Source organism: Amphiprion ocellaris, chromosome 12 (assembly GCF_022539595.1).
Source record: "Amphiprion ocellaris isolate individual 3 ecotype Okinawa chromosome 12, ASM2253959v1, whole genome shotgun sequence".
In the NCBI taxonomy this organism is placed as follows: domain Eukaryota; kingdom Metazoa; phylum Chordata; class Actinopteri; family Pomacentridae; genus Amphiprion; species Amphiprion ocellaris.
The window spans coordinates 2,379,589-2,404,372 of record NC_072777.1 but is presented as its reverse complement, the minus strand read 5'-3'; the positions used below and the strand labels follow the sequence as shown (position 1 = coordinate 2,404,372).

Below are 24,784 nucleotides of genomic sequence, written 5' to 3'. Positions count from 1 at the left end.
AAACAAGTGGTGGCATTAGTGTTTATTGTCTTTAAAGAGACTCACCTGATTCAACACAGGTGCAGCCAGTTAGTGCTGGAAGTCTAGTGAGGGAGGCCACCAGGACACCTAAGACTCCTCTGAAGGAGTTCCCAGAAACAAACTAGTGAGGGAGGCCACCAAGACACTTGTGACTCTTCTGAAGGAGTTACAAGAAAGATGATTTGACCCAGACTACATTTCTTCTGCCTACAAGGGCAACTCCAGTAGAACTACCCCAGGAAAACGCCCCCACACTCAGAGGACGACCTATTTTGTCTCCTGGTTCATGAAGTTCATGAATCCATTGAAGCTGAACAGAACACAAAGAAAAGACACTGATCTGGATGAAGCAAATGTCAGGAGACGCTTCAGTGGAAGAACAATACAAGTTTTACTGAGAATTCTTTGTACAGTCAATAAATGCGTCTGCAGACAAAATGAAGTAAAACCTTTTAAAAATACCAAAGAAGTTTAGAGGAAGCTATCTTTGCATAATCGCTGGTTGTGTGGTTGAAAACTACTCCAAAGGGAACCATGTGAAAGACTGAACCATTTTGAAACTGCAGGACTCTGTTCTACTTGGATCAGACTACTGATCAGTATTTTAGTTTCAGAGTTATAAACTGTCAGACTGCTCAATCAGTTGTCCAAGTTCAACAAAAATTACTTTTTCATTTCTGTGACCAAGCATTTCATATTACAACATTTTTTTTGACATTCTGTTTTGTATTATTGTGAATTGAATCTACATATGGTTCAGAAAATATCACTAGTAAACTTCTGCATCATCATTAGTTTTTTGGTATTTTGAGCTCAAAGATGGAACTCTTCATGACTTTCATCACTTCACTTTTTTCACATTTCAGCTCAACCATAATCAGAGATCATTGATCTTCTTGTCCAGTATTGCAGATTCTGAATCAATGACATGATGACAAATAACAGTGGAAGCCTTTCAGGCTTTTGTCTTTAATAGTTTCTGAGATGTTGCTGTTCAAACATACACTGAAATTATCAAAGTCAAAGTCAGCTTTATTGTCAATTCTTCAATATGTACATGACATACCAAGAATCGAAATTTTGTTACTCTCTCTTCGTGCAACAGTAGACATTAAATAAAGATTTAGAAAATAAGATATTAAAGGGCAAAAAAAAAGAACAAAGGAAGCAAAATTAGAGCCGAGCAACAACTAAGAACTAAGAAAAGCAGAACTGAGTGAAATGTAAACATGACCATGAGATAAAGTGACGGATTTAGTGCAGAATACTCAGAATAGTGCAAATAAGTAACAGTCCAAGAAGTGCAAATATGCTTGATGGTTGAATGTGCTATTACAGTGCAGATCAGAGGTTATTGACCAGAGTTTGTGTATGTGGGGGAAGGGGGTGGTAGAGAGGGCAGAGAGGGGAGAGAGTTCAGCTTCCTGACAGCCTGGTGGATGAAGCTGTTGCTCAGTCGGCTGGTCCTGGTCCTCAGACTCTTCAGTCTCCTCCCTGATGGCAGCAGGCTGAACAGGTTGTGGGATGGGTGTGTGGGGTCATTATGCAACAATCTGTGGAAATGTCACCTCAGAGAGTATTTGATATATCAAGCTTAAATTTCACGAACATCTATGAAAATATTTACACATTATTCAAGCAGAAAATCAGGCAGAGCAGATTTAGTCAAACAGAATCTGTTTGTTTGATCTTGGTGATATTATTCTTGTAGCTCTTCATCTGTGGTGACTGCGGCTGCATTATTTGTTGTGGTTGTTTGGCACATTTTGTAAGAAGCAAATGCATACAGGAGTGGATTCAGGCAGCTGTTCACAAATGTTACAGCTGCAACAATTCCCCAGGTCTTGTCGGCAAACATCTCACTCCTTCTTTTGAGAGAAATGGCAACAACACTCACATTCACGATGTGATAAGGCACCCACAGGACTAAAGAGGTCACAATGATGCTGGTAACCAGTCTGTTTGTCTGGGGGTTGTTGAAAAATGATGCCTGGTTCACCTTTTTGCGGACCTGGATGTAAGCAAACGCCACGACAGAAAGTAAAATGAATCCTACCACGGATTCGGTCAGCAGTGCAGCCACACTCTGGGCATCGGAGGAGTAGAAACGCCAACATTGTGGCCAGTTCTGATCTGTGGTCAGCTGATGAAAATCTAAAGCAGGGATGGACAGCAGAGCTGCAACCAGCCAGAGCAGAGCCAGCAGCCTCTTCCTTCCAAGATGTAGGAACTTCTTCAGGCGCACAACCAGCAGGTAGCGCTGGACGGCCAGCATCGTCACAGTCAGCTGGCTGCCATAAATGCTGCAGTATACGAGGTATGATACCAGCTTGCAGGCTTCCAGGCCCAAGGTCCAGCTGTTGAGAAAACTGTAAATCCACAGTGGGAGGGTCAACAGACAGAACAGGTCTGAAAAAGCCAGATTCAGCATCAAACTCTGGCTCAGGCTGGACAGATGCTGAAAATTGGGTCTGAGAAGAACCACGGCAATGTTTCCAGGAACTCCCAGCAGGAAGCAGATGGACACCATGACCACGGAGAACACATCAGGTTGATCTCCAGAAAAATCGGAGATGGACACGTTAGATTCCACCACAGTGAAATTGAGCTGCTCCATGCTGCAGGGTAGATGGTAATGTTGTGCACTGAGGAAGTGATGTTGGTACAAATATGTGACCAGTTACAGAAAAGGGGAAGAACAAATGATGATGTTACTTGAACGTCATACGTTTTCATCATTGCTGCATCACACTGTGCCATGTAATTCTGTTTCATACACAGCAAAAATACAGTCATCACAATGACATGGAAGTCAAAACTAAACATGCATAAAGCATGGGCAATGACTGTACATGTAGATGCCATGTAGTTGCTATGAGAAGCTGTTTAGCTCAACACACCTATATGAATGTTGTCAAGCACATACATATAAACTCACAAATGTGCAGGACACGTCAAGAAACTCCAAAAAAAAAAAAAAGACTCTTCCATGTCAGAGTCACAACAGTTTTCTACAAGTAATGTCTGTTAATTAAAATGTAAAACAAGTACTAGCATTAGTGTTTACCTCCTTTTTGCCTGATTCAACACAAGTGCAGCCAGTTAGTGCTAGAAGTCTAGTGACGGAGGCCACCAAGACATCTATGACTCCTCTGAAGGAGTTACAAGAAAGATTATTAGACCCAGACTACATTTCCTCTGCCTCTGAGGGCATCTCCTGCAGAACTACCCCAGGAATATGCCCCCACACTCAGAGGAAGACCTCCTGCCTATCCTGGTTGACTGAACGTATCGTGTCGGCTCTGTAAGTTCATGAATCCATTGAAGCTGGACAGAGCACAAAGAAAAGATGCTGGCGTGGATGAAGCAAATATCAGAAGACACTACGGTGGAAGAATGATACAAGCTTTACTGAGAATTCTTTGTACAGTCAATTAATGCGTCTGCAGACGAAATGAAGTAAAACCTTTCAAAAATACCAAAGAAGTTTAGAGGAAGTTGTCTTTGCATCATCGCTGGTTGTGTGGTTGAGAAGTACACCATTAGGAAACCATGTAAATGACTGATGCACAGAGCTGAGGTGTTACGTGACAACGTTAGCTACCGTAGAACAAGATTTTACTTACAAAAATTGACAGAATTATAAAATTTGATGCACTGTTTAAGATCAAGCAATCCATCTGCATATAAAATGGTCAATTTTTCAGCTCGACCATGATAATTTGCAACAGAAAACTTATTCATTTATTATTCACTTATTTATAAATCAGTTATATAAATCACAGGACACATTTTTCTGCATTTCACCTTTCAGATAATATTTCTGTAAAATATTTGCTTTCAACATAAAGTAAATATAATACTACTAACTCTAATACTTCTAATAATAATAACCTTTACAAAACAGAGGTACTAAATGCTTTACAATTAAAGCATTTCATTAAAGTAATATGAATCAGAACTTAAGATATGAAAAATATATTATTTTTATTATATCTTTACAGTAAAATGCTACATTCAACCAGTTAGCTTAGCATACTGAATCATGGGCAATTTAATTTGTATTATTGGACAAGAATTTACCAAAAAAAAGACTCATGTCAGTGACGACAGTTTTCTACAAGTAATGTCTATTAATTAAAACGTTTCATCTTCATCCAAGTCTGAAGAAGCTGAAGATAATTTTCTTATTTATAATATATTTATATTTGAAGAACCATTTTGAAACTACAGAACTCTGTTCTACTTGGATCAGACTATCGAGCAATATTTTAGTTTCAGAGTTACAACCTGTCAAATCTGTTCAATCAGTTGTCAAAATTCAACAAAAATAGCTTTATTGTCATTTCTGTGACCAAGTATTTCATATGACGTTTGGTTTGCATTATTGTGAATTGAATCTATATATGGTTCAGAAAATATCACCAGTCAGCTTCTGCATTATCATTAGTTTTTTGGTATTTTGAACCCAAAGATGGAACTCTTCATGACTTTCGTGATTTCACTTTTTTACATTTCAATTCACCCATAATCAGAGAGCATTGATCTTCTTGTCCAATATTGCAGATTCTGAATCAATGACATGATGACAAATAACAGTGGAAGCCTTTCAGGCTTTTATCTTTAATAGTTTCTGAGATGTTGCTGTTCAAATATACACTGAAATTATGCAACACTCTGTGGAAATGTCACCTCAGAGAGTATTTGATATATCAAGCTTAAATTTCACAAACATCTATGAAAATATTTACACATTATTCAAGCAGAAAATCAGGCAGAGCAGAGGTAGTCGAACAGAAACTTTTGGTTTGATCTTGGCGATATTATTCTTGTAACTCTTCATCTGTGGTAACTGCGGCTGCATTATTTGTTGTGGTTTGGCGCATTTTGTAAGAAGCAAATGCGTACAGGAGTGGATTCAGGCAGCTGTTCACAAATGTTACAGCGACAACAATTCCCCAGGTCTTGTGGAAAAAATTCCACAAACTCCTTATGTTGAGAGAAATGGCCACGACACTCAGCACATTCACGGTGTGATACGGCACCCACAGAACAAAAGAGGTCACAATGATGCTGGTAACCAGTCTGTTTGTCTGGGGGTTGTTGAAAAATGCTGCCTGGTTCACCTTTCTGCGGACCTGGATGTAAGCAAACGCCACGACAAAAAGTGAAATGAATCCCGCTACGGATTCTGTCAGTAGTGCAGCCATCCTGGGAGGGTCAGCGGAGTAGATACGCACACATTCTGACCAGTTCTGGTATCTGTACAGCTCTTGAAACACTAAAGCAGGGATGGACAGCAGAGCTGCAACCAGCCAGAGCAGAACCAGCAGCCTCTTCCTTCCAAGATGTAGGAACTTCTTCAGGCGTACAACCACCAGGTAGCGCTGGATGCCCAGCATTGTCACAGCCAGCTGGCTGCCATAAACACTGCAATATACAAGGTAAATTACCACCTTGCAGGCTTCCAGGCCCAAGGTCCAGCTGTAGAGCAACATGTAAATCCACACCGGGAGGGTCAGCAGGCAGAGCAGGTCTGAAAAAGCCAGATTCAGCATCAAACTCTGGCTCAGACTGGACAGGTGCTGCCAGTTGGGTCTGAGAAGAACCACGGCAATGTTTCCAGGAACTCCCAGCAGGAAGCAGATGGACAGCAGCACTGCAGGGACCACATCAGGTTGGTATTCAGGAGAGGAGGACGTGTTCGATTCCACCATGGTGAAATTGAGCTGCTCCATGCTGCAGGGTAACTGCTAATGTTGTGCAGTGAGGAAGTAATGCTGATGAATGTATGTGATCAGTGAGGAGGAAGGGGAGGAACAGATGATAAACAGTGATACTGACACATTTCAGCATTGCTGCATGACAATGTGTCATGTATTTCCATTTCAACACTGCATGAAACCTCTATGGACGGAAAGCAAGAACAAAACCTTGCTGCTAACTAAACTTCCAGATGAAAGTTTACTGAAGGCCATTGTCAGAATTTATTATTTTTGTTATATCTATTAAACATACTGCTGGCTTAATACTGATTTATACATTGCATAAGTGCTAATAAAAAGAGTTGTGTTAACCTGTGTAAGACGGGAGGGTCTCGAACATTATCTCACACTATCTGTACTGGGATGAAACAAAGATGAAAAGAACCAGGTCAATGGAGAGCAAACTGCAGCAGCTTACACTCACTACACACCAACACTCATTGCTCACACATACATGCACATACACTGCACGCTCTCACACACCCGTTTAGTACTGAAGGCCACTCCATGTCCTGAAGACTTCTTGTTAGAACAAAAGCTGCTGTGTTTAAGAACTGCTAAAATACTGACGACTAGAGCTGGTGCGTCAACTAGAAGCTGTGAAAATACATGACTGAGACAGAAGTCGGCAGTTAATGGACATAGGAACAGTACAGAAAGATACATAAGAATCACAATGGGAGGGTCTAATTTACAGTATCCGGGATCTTCTGATTGGACGGATCGTGTGCCAAGAGGCTCAGGACATGCCTGTGCACCAACAAGAGGGCTGAGTTAAACACAGTTCCTCTCCATCAGTTTTTGACTAATGAGAGTGTTGCACATTCCATAAAAAGACTCTATGCATTGAACTTCATCTATTCCTGGGAAGACGGCTGCAGATTAACAGTTTGTTAAAAAAAAGTCCTCTGAACAGTAATGGTCTTTGATACGGCTTGAATTTATCCAAAATTGATCCAAAATGACAGAAAAAAAAAAGTCTAAAAGGACTCAAATGTTTCCAAAATAAAGTCAATTGTGTCCTTAATAAGTACAGTGTTCTCAAAATGACTAAAATGACATAAATCTTAATATTTTCCAATGAAAATGATAGACTGACATCGTGGCTCGACATGGAATGATCAACAGTCACAATTCAGAAAGCAAAAGATCAGATTAGATGGAGAGAAATGATCATCTACGCTGAATGGCACGGCACTTGATTGATTGATATCAAAAATGGTCAAAGTGACTCTAAATGTTTCCAAAACTAGATTGAAATTGTCCAAAATCTAAACATATCCTAGCACTTGAAACTTGTCCAAACTGATCAGAAAATTGGCAAAATATGTGGATAAATTGTCCAGAATGACTTAAAATGTGTCTATTTATGACAAGTATGATGTGAATCAACTTCCGGTGCGTTTAAGGTGATTTCTGCAAACACATCTAGCATCCTAAACCTGCTGCCTGAGAGGAAACTGCTGTTTGAGCAGCGTCTGATTGGCCAGAAGAAGGAGTTTCTGCTCTGAATGAACTCTTGTTGCACAGCGGCACTGAAAATACAATAGCAGGGGTTAAAAACACTCTGGACATGCTTCAAATGTCATGAATGCTGACTTTTTAACTGCAGAAGCGTCGCGTCTCTGTGCCTTTCGCCTTGAAAACGTCGCTGTTCTGCGCGTAATTCACATATTTGCTGAAGAACACCTGAACTGGGCTCCACATGGCTCTGCTTTGGACCTGGAATCTGATCACATGATCTAAACGTTCATTCATGCTGCTGCTCTGACTCCCCCCTCCTGTCACGTTTTTTTTTCTCTCCATCAGATGAAGGTTTCTGTGCTCAGCCACTCCATGCGCACCAGACTCTTCCTTTTTTTTCGCCCTCAGGAACGATGGAACCAGTCTGGAAGTCGTTTGGATAGAAAGAGTTTTTAATTAACCAGGAGAACATCTACTGGACCGTCTGCAGGTGTTTGAATGTTTGCAGGTAGGAACGTTTTGGATTTTCTTGCATCTTCGTGCCAAATTTGGGCAAATTACACATGGAGAGGCAAATGAAAACAGAAATATAGAAGCACTTTCTCGTAACAATCTTCTATATTTTCCTTTTCCTAATAATGCATCTCTCTTAGGTGTCAGACAACTTCACAATATCAGACTTCTATTAAAATCAGGACAGAGTAAGGCTAAAAAAATGCTTTTAGTGTTGTTCAGTCACATTTAAAGTGAAGAGTTGCATGTTTTAATAATGATCATTTTTGCAGTTGCAGACACTTTACAGTAAAATATTGCAAACATGGCTTTACTGCTCACTTATTTTATGTTCATAAATAAAGATTTAGTGCCATCTGCTGGCTGTTTGGTGCTAAGCCTGAACTGAAAGATTATCCTCTTAGAAGCTTGTCAGGGATTTTATTTAAGTGCTAATTTATCTATGTGTTATTAGAGTAAAAATCTCATTTTTATTTCCAGTTTTCCAATTTTTAAGTCTGTGAAAAAGAACTCTTATCTTCTATTGGATTTAAGCCAGTTCACAAACTTGTGAAAGTCATTTCATGACAATTTTGAGTCATTTGGGACAAATTTGGTTAATTTTGGACCATTTCTAATTGATTTTGGACACATTTTAATTGAATTTGACAATTTAAGGTTATTTTTGAAAACTTGTGCAATTTAAGATTTAATTTTCAAAGCTGTAAGGCCAAAGAACTCTTTGCACTTCTACTTACTCTACTTTTCCCTTAATAATACCCCAAAGGTGTACTATTTTTGACCATTTTGATTCATTCTGGACCACGTCTAATTAATTTTGGACACATGCTAATTCAATTTGACCATTTTTAAGTAATTTTTTACAACTTATTAGTCATTTAAGATCTAATTTCCAAAGACGTAAGACAAAGGAACTCTTCACACTTCTGCTTTTCACTTCAAAATACCCCAAAGGTGTACTACTAGATTCAAGATAGTTCACATATTTGTCCACATCAATTTAGGACAATATTTGAGTAATTTTGGACGAATTTTGAGTAAATTGGTAAGATTTTAGGTCATTTTGGACAAATTCTAAGTAATTTATTTTGGACACATTTTAAGTCAATTTTACAGTTTTAGGTGATTTTTGAAAACTTCTGTGTAATTTAAGATTTAATTCTTAAAAAGTTAAGACAAAGGAACTCTTCGCACTTCTACTTTTCCCTTCAAAATACCCCAAAGGTGTACTATTTTTGATCATTTTGATTCATTTTGGACCATTTCTAATTAATTTTGAACACATTTTAAGTCATTTTCATTATTTTTAAGTCATTTTGGACAAATGTTGAGTCATTTAAGATTTCATTTTCAAAGATTTCAGACAAAGAAACACTTAACACTTCTACTTGCTCTACTTTTCTCTAATTTGGACTAAAGTGGACAAATGTGGCTCATTTGGACCCTTTCTAGCACCTTTTTTGACACATTTTAAGTCATTGTAATTATATTGAAGACATTTTGGACTAATTTGCATCATTTACATTTGTTATTAAAAGACAAATGTGTTCTATTGGATTCAAGATGGTTAGAATACTTGTCAAGGTCACTTTAGAACAGTTTTGAGTAATTTTGGACAAATTTGGTGTCATTTTGGACCATTTCTAAATCATTTTGGACACATGCTAGGCCAATTTGACAATTTTTAAGTACTTGATTAATTTTAAGTAATTTAAGATTTAATTTTCAAAGGTTTAAGACAAAGGAACTCTTCACACTTAATAAATGTACAGTTAGACAGTTTTAAGGAGTCTGAAGATTTTCAAAGTGAAGCTTCATTTTCACTTTGGTTTTTAAGGTTCCATGTGGAGAAACTTGTTTTTTTTATTGTGTTTTGTCGTTGTTCTAAACTTTAGGATGTGAAATGAGAGGTGTGAGGTAAAGCCAGTAGGAATTTAACTCAGGTATATCCAGAAGTTTGATCGTAGCAATCTCAGAGACCTTAATGTTAATCATTTTCTCTTCTGTTTGCAGTGAAATGGGCCTCGGACGCTTCATTGGAGTGCTGTTTTGTGCAGCTGCTCTCGCAGTTTCTGCAGTTTGTGAAGCGAACAGGTGGAGCAGACAGGAACTTCCAGAGCTGCAGGTCAAACATACATCACTTTTAAACCCTCCTCAGTTCAGAGGACAGCAGCAGGATGAGGACAGCGAAGGGAGGGAGACGCTTTGTGGAATAGAGTGCCAAAGCAGCCTGCCGCCGGTGGACCTCGCCGAGCAGGAGAGGATTCTGGGATACGAGACGATGCACGAAAATGGCACTCGAATGCACTCAGACATCAGCCTGCAGGGATTCAACAAGACGCATTTGCCCGCGGGTCGAACCCGAAGGAAGCGGCAGGTTTACGGAGCCGATGGACGCTTCGTGATCTCGGACTCCCACTTCGTCACCAACTACCCGTTTTCCGCCACCGTCCGACTCTCCACCGGATGCTCTGGAGTCCTCGTGTCTCCGAAACACGTTTTGACATCCGCACGCTGCATCCACGATGGCAGGGACTACCTGGACGGCGCCCAGAGGCTGAGAGTTGGAGTGTTGCAGCTGAAGACGAAGAGACGGAGGCTGGGCGGGTGGAGGGGAGGAAGACGAAGGGCCGGGAGGAGGAAGAAAAAGAAGGAGGACGGAGAGGAGCAGCCAATGAATGAAGGCGATGAGAAGAACAGCATCGATGGAGATGTGGCGAGGAAGGGAGGCGGAAGACGGCGAGGAAGGAAATCTGAGAAGAGAGATGGAGGGAAAAGCCCCAATCGGATCCGACGCAGCGCCGAACCCAAGAAGCTGCCGGTGTTTCGATGGACTCGAGTTAGAAAGCTGCAGATCCCTCAGGGATGGATGCACGATAAGAGCTCCAATGTCTCCCCGGACTACGACTACGCCCTGCTGGAGCTGAGAAGGCCCATCAAGCAAAAGCACATGGAGCTCGGCGTGGCTCCATTGGCGACCCCTCTGGCCCGAATCCACTTCTCGGGCTTCGACGGCGACAAAAGCCTGCAGGACGGCAGTGGAAATGAGAAGGTGGTTTATCGTTTCTGCTCGGTGGTGAAGGAGTCAGACGACCTGATGTACCAGCACTGTGATGCCCAGCAAGGAGCGACCGGTGCCGGGGTTTACGTCCGCCTGAAACAGGATGGTGGAGGCGGGAAGGGGAAGTGGCAGCGGAGGGTGATCGGGGTGTTTTCGGGGCATCGGTGGGTGGAGGTGGAAGGAGGCGAGCTGAGGGACTTTAACGTGGCGGTGAGGATCACGCCGGCTAAATACGCCCAGATCTGCCACTGGATCCAAGGAGATCTGAGTCTGTGCAAAGAGGTTTGAACCGACCGAACAAAAGATCCACAAAAGAAAAAAGATCTGTTCATGGAGACTCAAAAACCAAGGAGATGTCTGAGGAACGGTTAAAAAACCCTTCATTCAATAATAGGACTTAGAAGCTTTATAACAAGTGTACTTCCTAAGTGAAGTAAAAATAAGCACTGCAATCACTCTTCAAACACTGAATCAGCCAATAGTGTCTTGCTATTCAGTATTGTATACTGGTGTGAACAAAAGTTTCAATACCCTTGTAAAGACTGTGTATGTTTATCTGGATCTTCCAAATTCTCCTAAAACTCTCTGAAGTTCAACATTTTGATTAGAAACTTGTCTGTAATTGAAGTTCTAGGAACATCAATAATCAACCAATAACTGTTTTTCAACCTGCACAGAATAATTAGGTCTAGAAGAACTCAAAGAACCCTTTATTTTGAAAAAATTCTTGAAGACTATCTTGAAAGTGGTTCCTTAAAGAACCTATTTGTGCTTATTTTCACCATTCTGGTGACAAAAGGAGCCATTTTTTATTCTTTGATGCACCTTTGGGAGTTCTTGAAAAGAAAACTCTTGCTAAAGCATTATTTGTGGATCTAAAAATGGTGCCTCTGTGGCATCACTTAAAAAGAACCATTTTTGGTTCCAGTTACCACCTTTTTTCCCCCTCTGAGTCTATCAGTATGTGTGTTTTATTTATATATATATATATATATATATATATATATAAAAAATTCACATAAATCTGAGTGAGATCATGAAAGATGTCACGTGATGTGATTCTAACTGTGGATGTTCTGTAAAATATCTGTATGTTATTACAATAAATCACGTCCTGAAAAAATTATTCCACCGATTTATTACCCACAATGCAACTGGACTGGCACTGGTTTGGTTGGAGAATCAGAAGGGTTTGGTTTAGACTCTTTCTAACACCCTTTCCATTGTCAAACCTGTACTTTTCAGCAGCTACACTTGAAGATAAAATAAAGATAAAAGATTTTACCTATTTTCTTTATACACAACATTAAAACCACCTGCCCAGCATTATTATTCAATAAAATCTACCAAAACAGCTCTATAGACCCTGAAGATGTTCAACCAGACTGAGATTTAGGGAGTTTAGAGGTCGAGTCGATACCTGGAGCTCTTGGTCGTGTTCCTCGAGTTGATCCTGAGCAGTTTTTCTGGTTGCCTTTTGCTTTTTTGCTGCTCCTGGTGATTTTAATGTTGGATATTATCATTTGTAATTCAGGTGTTTCGTTATTGTCTTGAAAATTCACCAGAATTCCTGCATTTTACTCTCCCGTTATGTTGCGGGTCATTTTAAAGTTTACAAAATCTAAGAACTTCTTCTGATTGGTAATCAACTTATGAAATTAAAATATTCAAACTGTAAAAATAACTTTTTTTTAAAATTCCCTGTCATGTATAACTGTTGTATTTTAGATGTAAGTCTTTCCGATGTACATTAAAAAAGTTGCATTTTTCATGAAAAACAAGTGAATTATCCTCATTGAGCCATTGATCTATGAGAGGTAAAGAACACCGGTGCTCTAACTATTGATTGAAACGGTTAGAAACAGAGTTGACAATGAGATAGAAACAAATTTTATTGGGATTTTTTTTTTTGCTTTCTGATATTTTTTGGATAATTAAACATCATTTCTGTACCTGAGAAATGAAGGTAACCGGAGAGTTAAAGCTCAGCAGAAATATTTTTGACTGACTTAATATTGTTATGTTTCTTTGCTAAAAATGAAGAAAGAATCCAGTGTTTTACCATGTTTAAACGTCGATATGTTCTTTTACATGTTAAATGAAGGTTTATGAGTGACATAATCACCATATTTGAATTTCCACCTTAAAACTGCAGATGATGTTCTGAAAAACACAGATTCAGACTTCCAGAATTTCAGATGTAAAAAATCTAAAGAACCAATCCTGTTCTTTAGGTTTGCAGGTTTGAGCTTTTTGCATCTTTATTCTTCTACAGAATCAGTTTAAGCAGAGCTAAAGGTGAGCTGGAGTGCTCGAGCTGCAGCAGTAGATCTGTCAATTCAAGAAGAGGCAACAGTGGAGGGTTACAGGTGAACTATTTATCATTATTTTCATGGAAAATCTTCTAAAAAATTTACTTTTAATGCACAGAGATGAGTTTTAAAGTGTTTAAATCAATAAATAAACACACATATTCTTTATTAAAATTAAAACTTAGAGCAAAGTTTGGCCTCTTTGAAAAAAATACAACATATTTAAGAAAAAAAGCTCCAAGCAGCTTCACAGTTATCAAGCCAGTAATCCTGATCTTTAAAAAAAAATTTTATATTTTTTGTGTTTATTTGACACAACTAAAATAATGTTTTCAATATTTTATTTTATTATTTTTTTAAATTACTTTTTAATCATCTACTTTTTAAATTTTTTGATAGTTATTTATTTATTTTTTTTTAAGTTTTAGTTTATGAAAAAATATTTTTGTTTAAAAATAAAAATTTATATTCCTAAAAAAGGAACCATCAAAATGACACCATTGATCAGACCCAGAATTGATTGAAAACAGAATGAACCTTTGGATTTTCTCCTTTCTGAAGGATCTTGAACTAGTTTTGTTATGTGCCATACAGTGGAAAAAAACAAACAAAATCAGGCTTTAAATCATCCAAATCACTTTTTTTCTATATGTCCCATTTGCTTTAATTTTATAAATTTTAAATTCTAAACACGTATATGTCTATTCATTGATTCATCTGTCAACCAAAATTTATTTGAATTGAAAACAATTACTTATTGTGTCAAATATTGCTGTTTGACAAAAATGCGATTATTTGTGATTAATTTCAAAACCTGTAATTAATTAGATTAATTTTTTAAAATTGCGTCCCACCACTAATATTTAATTGATTATTTCTACATTTTTGTTTTATTTTCTTTGATTATTTCTATTTATTGATTTAGTCTCTCTGGTCAAAATTCATTCCAAAGTTGGAGAATGTATTTTGTAATGTTTAAAAAGAAAATAGCACCTTTTGTGCTGTAAGCACACCAATTATTGGCCTTTTTTTTGGTGTTTTCTTGACCAAAAACTGTCATTTTTGCTGATAAAAAAAAGAGAAAAGCTGACTGTCTCAAACAAAAGCAGAGCAGAGATACGAGGATCGGTGTATTTGTCTTTTATTGCATCTCATTTGGACTCACATGCAGGTGGGGTCGAGGGAGGGAGGACGATGCCATCCATAAAAACCCAAAAAAGAAATTCCAAAAGAACAAAAAAAAAGAGAACCCAAAAAAACCACAGCCTTGCTATGAACAAACATTATTCCTCCACGTTCTTTTTGTTTTCATGTGTCACAGTCGCCTTTATTTTTCGTTCAACACTTGCCACAATGGATTAAGATACAGTCACTGCTTGGAAATAAACGACACACAGAACATCCAGCCCAGAATCACTAACGCTGCCTGGTTTTTCTCTTCCGTTTTCCACTCAGGAAGGAGCTCTTTGAGAGAATAAATCCAATGCAGTTCCACTCCATGCCAGCAGGGGGCAGCAGCTTCCACTCCACACCGCCTCTTTCCACAGATTTAGAGGTATGTACAAAGAGCCGGGGAGGGTTTTTCGCTCTACTTGCCGTTTTTTGTTTGTTTTCAACCGTATAATTTAATGTAACTAAAAATATATGATACATTTTATTCACTCAAAATAAAGAAAATATGTTTAATCTATCATCGAAAATAGTCTAAAATGCATATGTCGACTCCGTTCACAGATATTTTTTTTTTTGCATGTTTCGTGGAATAACATATGCTAAAAAAAACAAACAAAAACAAAGTAAAAATGAACACACAAGGATGATAATAAGTCCAGATTTGCATTTGGATCCAGGCGGGAGGATGGACGGCCGGGCAGATACAGGAACAACCGAGTCTTTAAGGACGTTAAACACAGTCAGGGGGAGTGGTGGGACTGGGAGTGGTGGGACTGGGGCTGGGAGTGAGGCTGGGAGTAGGAGTAGGAGGGTTGGCCAGTGAAGTTACACCGAACACATCCACATTTAACAACACAGTCCTCGTCTGGGAGAAAGAAAACCGACACAAATCCACCATTCCATTCAGCTGAACTCCAGAATGAATCTAAATACACATTTATTTATTTATTTATTTATTTTTTGTTTTGTTTTTCCCCCCAAGTAAGTATATTAAGTAAAGGTTAACACTGAAGTACACGCACACCCACACACACAAATTCTGTTTTTCTGTATCTAGGGTTCACATTCACAGTTGTGCTACAACATTAGATAAGGAAGGGTGGTTTTTTTTTGGTTTTGTTTTTTTATTTTACGGCTGGAAGGTCGGAGGGCGAAGAGATGACGGCTGGTTGGCTGAAGGGGAAGGAGGGCAGGAAGTGCAGACATCCACATCCACAGAGCTCCAGACACAAATGACAAACCTGCAGAGCAGCACAGCAAATATTCACATCAGTAAAAGTACTCGATTACATCTAAAAGTCCTGCAGGAAGTAAAATTCTGAACCAGGAGCTGATCAGAGCTGAGAAATGCTTGTAAATAACATGCTGTAAAATGCTAAAAAAAAATATATATATATATATATAAAGTAACAAAATGCTTCTCGAAACATAAAAATTTCACAAAATATCAACACCATAATGTAAAAATGACAACATTTAAAGAAATGTCATCATTAAAATAATACAAAAAGTCACCTGAAATGTGATCCTGTCTAAATGCTGCAAATAAAAGCAGGTAGGAAATGAAAAAAATAATTCTAATGATCAAAAACAATTTAAAATATACATTTTAAAAAATAACAAAAAACATAAAAAATAATTCTAAAAAATAAATTGTCAGAAAGTGTCAAAAGATCTAAAAAATCAACAAATGTCTAAATCTCTTCATAAAGAAAACAAAATAAAAACATGTATTTTTATTAAAAAATATATTGTCTTAAATGTGAACCCAACTACATGCTGCCTTTGGAAGAAAGCAGGTGAAAAATATTTAAATAAAAAATGAATAAAATAATAATCCAAAAACATAATTCAAAATTAAATAAAAGCATTACAATAAATAACAAAATATTTTAATGAAAAATACAAAAGAACCTAGCAGATGGTGGAAATAAATAAATTTATCTTAAAAACTTTAAAAAACTTAAGATCTAAAATCTTTACTATTTTTTTATTTTTTATTCATAAAATCATTTTTTATTGATATTTGTTACATATATATAATATGTAAATATGTATATTTAAACATTTGACTATAACAAATGTCAATAACAAAATGATTTTTTAAATAAAAAAATACAAAGTTTAAAAAATAAAGAAATTTGATCAAAAACAACAGATATAATAATATTAGAATTTTTAAAAAATTATCTAAAAAAATTGAGCCCAACGAAGAAGACATAAAGGTTGGAACATCTAAATTGTCAATCTGTGTTGTATTTTAAAAGCTTGTTATATTATAAACTGTGTTAAATCTGCATCTTGGAAAAAGCCATTAGATAAATGTCGGGAGTAGAATATTTCACTCAACTATGAAATATTCCAGTACAGTACAGGTGTGTTTAGTAGAATATTTAATTCCTAAGGAGACAATGTGAATATTCCAGTAAAGCAGAGGTGTGTTTAGTAGAACAAATTGTGAATATTCAGGTAAGGTGTGTTTGTACCTTTGGGGGTTTCTGGGTCCATCAGTCTACATGAAATCCTTAATGTTGAGGTCGTCCAGAGCGTTCCTGGGTGGTGGAGGCTTTCTAGGGCTCTGGGCCACTCCAGGAGACATCTGTAGGCACAGACTCAATCAGAACTCCTTTCAGAGCTGTTTTATGACTGACATGATTTAAAGTTCTCATCCTGCGGGGCGTTACCGGGGCTCCGGGAGCTGCTCCGGCTGCTGGGAAGCCCGGCCTCGCCATCGGCATCATGGGAGCTCCGGCGCCTGGTGCCCCGGCCTAAAACATGGAAACACACAGTGAGAGCAGATATCTGGCATGTGAGGGGAGTGAGAGCGCCACCTAAAGGCAGCGTCGTCCATCAGATACCTAGTAAGGCCCAGAGAGAGCTTACTGGGTATGGGACTGGTGGTCTTACCATGAAGAAGCTGGGACCCATGGGTGAGGTCTACATGGGAGGGGATGGAGAGGAGGAGGTGGAATGTTACTACGCTACACATACGACAAAAACACAAAACACACAACGAGACGCACTCAAACAGGCGACACACGAGGACACGACAAACCCCAACGCTAGATAATTCAGTGAAAACATGCAGGAGAGGAAGATGGTGGACTTCAGATGGAGGTTAGATCTGCCAAAAACACAACTGAGGTTTCCAAGAAGGAGAAAAAGAAGAAGGAGGAGAAGAAGAAGAATCCAAGCAGCAGCTTCTGAACTCATCATTCTCCACTTCATCTCTCTCCAGGAGAAACTACAGGAATAAACTTCCTGAATTGTTGAGCATCTGTAAAAAAAAACCCCTCATTTTAACTGTAATTTTTGAGTTAATTAAATTACACATAATTAGTAGTAAAATCATAGAAAAAATCTAAACTATTAATGTACATGTTGACTGTAAAAAAAACTATAAAAATTGCCGACATTAAAAGTATTTTTTAAACATGAAAATTATATTTTATTCTTTTACAACATTTAATAAAGTTATAAAACATTATTTATTGTACTTAAATAGTCACAATAAATAATTACCTCAGGGATATTTTGAATTATTTGACAGAAAAAGCATGTTTATTAAGGATTGAAAATTGATTAAAAAAATTAAACTGTGATTTTATGGATTTTCACTGTTTTGTTAAATTACACATAATTAGTCGTAAAATCACAGGAAAAATCTTGTAAAAATCTAAAGTATTAATTTACTTGCTGACTGTAAAAAAAGCCAAACCTATAAATATTGTCAATATCAAAAGTATTTTTTTAAATATAAATAATAGTTTTGAAAAAAGTATTAATTTACAGTTAAAAAAACTGAATTTTTACACCTTTAAACCATTAAATTAATAGTAGTAAAATACATGTTTTACTGTATTTAAATTTGCAAAAATGTTATGAGTTTACAGACATTCTCTGGTATCTACAAATTTTTTTAAAAAGTATTTTAAGGAGTTTAAAAATGTTAGTTTTTTTTATGTTAATCTCCAGATTTTCTGTTTTACTATTTTATTTTAAATGATACATTACTAAAATCACAGAAAAAAATGTTTCATTGTAATTTTTTACTGTTTAAAATTAGCAAAAAATAAATGAATATTATTTTACAGATATTTGCACATTGAAAAATGTTACATAATTTTTTTAACCTGTTTAATTAAAAACAGATAAGATCTAATAAAGGACAGTAATATTAGACTATTATTCACTGCATCTACAGAAGCAAAAACAAAACCAGTCTTCTTTTACAGATAGTTGCTGTTATTTACAATTTTAAAACACTTTTCAGATAAATTAACAGGCCAGAATTGTAAATAAGATCACAAATAGGCATTTTTACAAATGCGAATTCATTCTTTTACAAAGTGTAAAATTACACTCAGTTAATCAACTAAAATATGATTATTTTGTCGATATTTACTGTTATTTTCACCGGTTTTACAGCTGTTGAATGTTACAATATTCCATACATTTTAAACATATTTTTGTTGCTCTTTGCTGCAGATTGTTTCCTCTTTAGTATTTTATTTTTTACGGTATAGTTTCCGTCTCGTCTCTAGACCCTGGAGAGGAGGATGAAGGGCTGCTGTGCTTTAAGCCGTCAGTCGCTGCCATGCGGCTCCAACTCCATGCTAGAAAACACAGACAACATTTACCATGGGAGCACCCCAACAGGGGGGAGCTACCTGAGGGGCCGCTGGGGGTCCCATCGTCAGATCTGAGAGGGAAACACACGGAGAAGTACTCAGAAATACGTACATTTATCACAAAAGCACAAGCAGGAGAATCTAAAACAACGTAGGAGCGGGTAAAGCAGCTGTTTGACACTTTGAGAAATTCTTTGCTTTTATTCACAGAGCTGGAAGGTGATTAGCTTAGCTTAGCTTAGCTTAGCACAGCGATGTCAAACATTTGATTTTGCAAAGAGTAAAAGTTACAGAGACAACAACTGCAGTTAAAATCATAGATATTTAAGACTAAAATGGTAAATGATATTTTTTGCATTATTTTACAGATTTTTCCCCGTTTTATTAAATTACAGATCTATTTGATTTTGCAAAAAATCATTAAAAACTATCAACTTACATGTAAATCTTTTTTTTTTTTTTAATCGGTATTTTTTTTTACAAATAATAAGAACTTGGTCTTTTACAAATCATAATTTGGAACTGTTTTACTGTATTTAAATCCATGAAAATAGTTTTTTACTAATCTGTTTTATTTTATGTAATGAATTTTAAAATTTTATTGAGTTATTTTCATAATTTTTACAGTTTTCATTTATTTATATGTATTTCATTATAGATAAAATCTAAATCTATAATCACAGAAATAAAAATTATGTTTGATTGTAAATTTGCACATTTTTTTACTGTTTAAAACCAGCAAAAAAATTTTACAGATATTTACTTTTTTAAATTAAAATTGTATATATTAAAGATTAAAATAGTAAATTTTTGCATTATTTTAGAGATTTTTCTGTGTTTTATTAAATTACAGATAATATTTGGCAAAATCACAAAAAATATCAACTTAGATGTAAATCTTTTTTTTTTAAATCTATTTTTATATATTTGACTCTACAATTAGCTTATTTTTTTTACTATATTTAAACTTAAAAAAACATTATTTTGCAGATATTTACTGTTTTTTAAAATTAATCTTAGAGATTAAAATGGTGAATATTTTATTACATTATTTTGCAGATTTCTCATTTTATTAAATAACAAATAATATCTGGCAAAATCACAGAAAAAGTATTAACATACGTGTAAGTCTTTTTTTTAAATCTGTATTTTTGCAAATTATAATAACTTTGTCCTTTACAAATCATAATGTGGAACTGTTTTATTGCATTTAAATCTGTTAAAATATATATACTTTTTTATTAATCTTTCTTATTTTAATTAATTATAAAAAATTATTTACTGTTATTTTCTCCATTTTTTACAGTTGTTTAATGCTCCAGTATTCCATATATTTTTAACTAAAATTATGTATATTTAAAATTAAAATGACAAATAATTCATTTTCAATATTTTACAGATTTTTTCCCTTCTTTAATAAATTACAGATAATTTCTGGTAAAATCACAGATAATATATTAACTTAAATGTAAATTATTTTTTATTTAAAGTTGGGTTTTTTTGTTTTTCTTTTTCAAATAATGATTTTGGTTTTTATTAAAAATGAAGCTACAGTTAGCTTAGCTTAGCACAGATAAACCAGCAGCCTAATAATGAAAATTTACTATTTAACTGCAGTTCTTGTTTTTCTTGATTGTTTTGCACATTTCTGTCCATCGGTGAGCCTAAAAGGTGCTTGAGTTTTTAAAATAGTTGCACAAATCTTCTCATTTCACACCCGAAGCAAACCAACCCGTTTCTCAGAGCGTCAAAGTGGACCTGCGGATCTAAACGTCTACTTACTGGCCGCCATGTTGGCCATGGAAGCGTCAACGTCGGCCGCCTGCGGGGTCACAGTGGGCTTCATTACATCCCCTAATCCATCAAATACTACAGCAGGGGGGAGGAAGGACAGGGAGGAAGAGGAGGGAGGTGTTAACATCCTTCAGCGCCAGCTAGGGGATCACCATGGCAACCCACAGATGTCTCCATGACAACGGGGGAGAGGAGGAACAGTGTTGGAATGTGAACCGGAGCCGATAAGAGATCAGAAATGGGCAGTTTTAGCTGTTTTTTTTGTTCAAACTGGAGACGTCTGTCGTCATCATTTTACAAAAGTGTTCATCTTTTAAACATGTTAGTGTTATAAAACCGTAAATGTCAAAAAACTGTTCAAACACTGTGTTTTAAGTTGAATTTTAATTGTTATAAATATTACTCGTTTTATTTACTGTATTTAAATTAATTTTGAAAACATTTTACAGATGTTTACTGTTTTTCAAAATTCAAATTCTGTATCTTAAAGATTAAAAATGGTAAAAAAAAAAAAAAAACTATTAAATTACAGATAATATCTGGCAAAACCACAGAAAAAATATTGACTTAATTTTAAATAAATAATTAATACATAAAATAAATTAATTATTTTACAAAAGAAATGATAGTTTTTTTAAAGTTAAAATTATATATAATAAATGGTAAATATTTTGTCGTTATTTCACGGATTTCAAAATCCCAGAAAAAACATATTAATTTGCAGATATTTATTTTAGTTTTTAATTAGTTAATAGTTTTTTTAATTTTAATTTAATTTTTAAATGTAATTAATTAATAGTTTTTAATTTTATTTATATATATATATATATATATATATATATATATATATATATATATATATATATATATATATATATATATATATATATGTAAAATGGCAATTTTTTAAATTCATTTTTCATTTATTTTAATTCACCTGTAAATTATTTTTTTTAAAAATCAGTATTTTTGCAAATTAGAATAATTTGGTCTTTTACAAACCATAAAATGGAATAGTTTTATTGTATTTAAATTTGCTAAATATATGTATTTATTTAAATTATTAATCTTTTTATTTTATTTAGGTTATTTTTTTAAATTTTATTTTATTTGCCAATATTTATTTATTTCAGTGATTAATAGAAAAATGGGCAATTTTAGTGATTTTTTTTGGTGCAAACTGGAGACATCTATGGTGATCATTTTACAAAACTGTGGCTCTTTAAATATGTACATGTGAGAAACACAGTGTTTTAATTTTAGTTTTGATTATTGTGTGATGAGGACTAAAAAATAGAAGAATCACTGCAGCTACAGTGAAGCCGGTAAACTGCAAATCAAAGCTCTAAATCAGGATAATAATAGTAATAATTGTGCTATTTCTAGTGAGATGCATCATGTGGCCGAGGCAGCAGAGCACCGCTGCAATGCAGTGGTGCACTGTGGGAAAAAATTCAGCGTGAGAGTGGAAAAAAACTCACCCAATCAAATGGCGGGAAGCGAGAAATGAAGCCAGCCCAAGAGCCAGATGGAGAAAGAGAGCGGCAGCAGCGAGAGGAGAGTAGAAAAAAAAACAGCCAAAGAGAGAGAAAGAAAAGAAAAAAGCATCGAGGGTTTAAAGGAGGCCGGTTAATGCATGAACAGGAGGCTGTGAAGCAGCAGTAGTACCATTATATAACACCACCACCAGGTGAGCAGAGGATGGGGTAGAGACATGCTGCCACGGTAACGGTTACTACGGTTACCGGCGCCACAGTTCGAAAGGTGGGAAATCCCCCCGAAGATGAAAACATGCAACAATAGCACTCAAAAATTCAATAAAAGTGAGCGTGAGGTGCAGTTTTATTAGCGTTTAGTGTAAAAAAAATTCTAATACAATGAAATGTGGAGCAGCAGATTATTTCACAGTTAATTGAATCAGATAAATACAAGACAAAGTGTGAGCAGGACAATGACGAGGCTTCATGCAGTTAATGGTGAGATTTATGGTAAATAATAAATTGTGAGGCTGAAAACTGCAGCTGAGATGAAAAAAACCCACAACAGCAGACAAACACCGACACTATTGCATTACTGCAAATTTATCACACTGGAACTGCACAGATACGGCAAAAATTATAATATTTATAACATTTATCATGAGAATTAATAGCAAAAATATTACAACAGAAGGCCTGAGATGATTTAAGTCTGTGCAGCTCTAACATGCAGAAAAAAAATGCAGAAATTTTGGGTTGAATTTGGTTGAGGGATGCTATAAAAAAACTCACAAACGATCCACCATTCTGTGTAAGTGCAGGGTTTACCTGACATGAGCTCGGCTCCGGGGGCAGCAGCAGCAGCAGCAGCAGCCGGGGCATCGCCTCCTGTGGACTCTGTCAGAAAACAACCGAACCGGGTCCCAATCCATCGCAGCATGAGGGCAAAGAAGGTAAGAATGAGGCCGCGGCTTCACGCCATGCTGGTGATGCCAGACGAGATGTTCAGAGTTAGAGAGGGAGGCTTAAAGTTGAAAAACACCATCATCTTTTCAGCAAACATTGGATTTTAGCATTCAGCATTCACACATTTTCTCCCCACAGCCACAATAAACCATCCATGTGCATTTTCAAACCCACAAACATGTCAAATCTGTGTCAGGAAGCCAAACTGTGCCACTTATATTAGTGCAGCTTTAATTCTAGACTCTTAGACTTACAAAAATAATGCTAATAAAAAAAGTAAATATGCCATTTTGTTAGTTTCACAGCCTGAGCACACAAAAGCCAGCTTAGAAATAAGTCGTCAAGTTTACTTTTAAGACTTTAGATGCAGGAAAATGTCTGATTTGAGCTTTTAAAGCCTCCGACTAAGCTGGAAGAAGCACTCAGAACTTGTACTTAAGTAAAAGTACCAATACAATACTGTATAAATACCAAAATGTAGAACTATAAAGCTCCAAAAAGTGGAGTGAAAGCAGCTCTAAATTGTATTCATAGACTGTATATTAAAGCTAAACATAGTCTCCACGTCTGAAAAGTGAAACTAACACAAAAAATGACTTAAACCTGCATTCTGTCTACCAGTCAGCAGTGGGCAACTCCTCTGGCTGCAAAAAGAAGTGAGAAAATGACTTACTTCTCACTTGATTTACCTTTTTTTTTACCTCAGTGAACATTTTTCTAATAAATTTATGGTCTCTCTTGCTAGTTGTAAGTGTCTTTTGATACATAATGGTGCTCATTTTTGAAATTATGGTGCCATTTAGGAGAATATAGATGATTTGCAAAGGCCAAATTTCAACCTCGAGGATTCAAAACACAAATGTGTGCCGTGGTTATATAGATCTTTAAATACAGACTATGGTTATGTGTTTATGGACTTTAAATATATATTTTGGGGTCTTGAATGATACAGGAAAGTTGGTATTGACATTTATTATACCTTGTTTAGGCTTTGTTTTATCTGTGTGGTTTATCAGTGCTGAAAAACTACATTTTTGCAGTTAAACTCTTAATTTTTCATTTGGAGCAGCTTTTTTCTTGTCTTCCTCTATCTTTATATTAATGTTTTCAACAACAACCACCAAGCAGCAACCTGTTACATGGAAAGTTTCAGGTTTTGCAGAAGTTTTGGATAGTTATTTTCCATTTTAATGGCAGATTTCGCCTCCCTATTTGCAAATGTTTCACCAAAACAATTCCCTACTCACTATTGTGAAGGGGCACCATCCCTGCTTCCTGGGGTTAGCTTTATCAGATTTTTCTTAATGGTAATTTCATCTTTTACAGTTACAGTTTTGACTAATTAATTTTAAAACAGCATTATTTCATTATTTTCTTTTATAATAGTAATAAATAAATAAATAAATAAAAATTACTGTATTTAAATTACTCCCAAAAATATTTTACAGATAATTGCTGTTAATGAAAAGTGGAAAAAAAACACATGCATTTCAAAAACAAGTTTTTTAAAATGTAAATGTTGTTATGAAGATTTTCTACTGTAATGCTAAATCACAGAAAACTTGTAAAATCACAGAAAAATGCACATTTATTTAGTTTAAATATA

At 35.8% G+C, this 24,784-nt stretch overlaps 4 protein-coding genes across 25 annotated transcripts in view; 1 reads left to right on the top strand and 3 right to left on the bottom strand.

Moving 5' to 3' along the window:
• Nucleotides 1–388: 388 nt before the first annotated feature.
• On the bottom strand, nt 389–2,650 carry LOC111571143 (C-C chemokine receptor type 8-like). Its single transcript, XM_023274218.3, has one exon. It carries the CDS (start codon nt 2,636–2,638, stop codon nt 1,721–1,723), a length of 918 nt encoding a protein of 305 aa, XP_023129986.2. The 5' UTR covers nt 2,639–2,650; the 3' UTR covers nt 389–1,720.
• Nucleotides 2,651–3,438: 788 nt separating this feature from the next.
• Nucleotides 3,439–5,790, bottom strand: LOC111571142 (C-C chemokine receptor type 7-like). The gene has a single exon (XM_023274217.3). It carries the CDS (start codon nt 5,757–5,759, stop codon nt 4,845–4,847), a length of 915 nt encoding a protein of 304 aa, XP_023129985.2. The 5' UTR covers nt 5,760–5,790; the 3' UTR covers nt 3,439–4,844.
• Nucleotides 5,791–6,880: 1,090 nt separating this feature from the next.
• On the top strand, nt 6,881–11,814 carry LOC111571141 (inactive serine protease 35-like). The gene is made up of 2 exons (XM_035949972.2): nt 6,881–7,758; nt 9,777–11,814. The coding sequence occupies exon 2, from the start codon at nt 9,781–9,783 to the stop codon at nt 11,110–11,112; it is 1,332 nt and encodes a 443-aa protein (XP_035805865.1). The 5' UTR covers nt 6,881–7,758; nt 9,777–9,780; the 3' UTR covers nt 11,113–11,814.
• Nucleotides 11,815–14,261: 2,447 nt separating this feature from the next.
• The window catches only part of LOC111585940 (clathrin coat assembly protein AP180-like), a 39,762-nt gene continuing 29,239 nt past the window's right edge, over nt 14,262–24,784 (bottom strand). For 10 of the 22 annotated variants that reach the window (XM_035941683.2, XM_055016211.1, XM_055016214.1 and 7 more), the window contains 7 exons: nt 23,041–23,109; nt 20,723–20,809; nt 18,950–19,011; nt 17,217–17,246; nt 16,994–17,077; nt 16,796–16,908; nt 14,262–15,550 (listed from right to left, as the gene is read on the bottom strand). In XM_035941683.2, the coding sequence (XP_035797576.2) occupies nt 16,822–16,908; nt 16,994–17,077; nt 17,217–17,246; nt 18,950–19,011; nt 20,723–20,809; nt 23,041–23,109 (419 nt within the window). In that variant the 3' untranslated portion in view covers nt 14,262–15,550; nt 16,796–16,821. Of the gene's footprint in view, nt 15,551–16,795; nt 16,909–16,993; nt 17,078–17,216; nt 17,247–18,949; nt 19,012–20,722; nt 20,810–23,040; nt 23,196–24,784 lie in introns of those variants that run through there. The other 12 variants (XM_055016217.1, XM_055016223.1, XM_055016222.1 and 9 more) reach the window with 5 other exon arrangements.

Coding starts and splice junctions, on each gene's coding strand:
- LOC111571143 (XM_023274218.3), bottom strand. CDS start 2,638: ATGGAGCAGCTCAATTTCACTGTGGTGGAATCTAACGTGTCCATCTCC.
- LOC111571142 (XM_023274217.3), bottom strand. CDS start 5,759: ATGGAGCAGCTCAATTTCACCATGGTGGAATCGAACACGTCCTCCTCT.
- LOC111571141 (XM_035949972.2), top strand. CDS start 9,781: ATGGGCCTCGGACGCTTCATTGGAGTGCTGTTTTGTGCAGCTGCTCTC.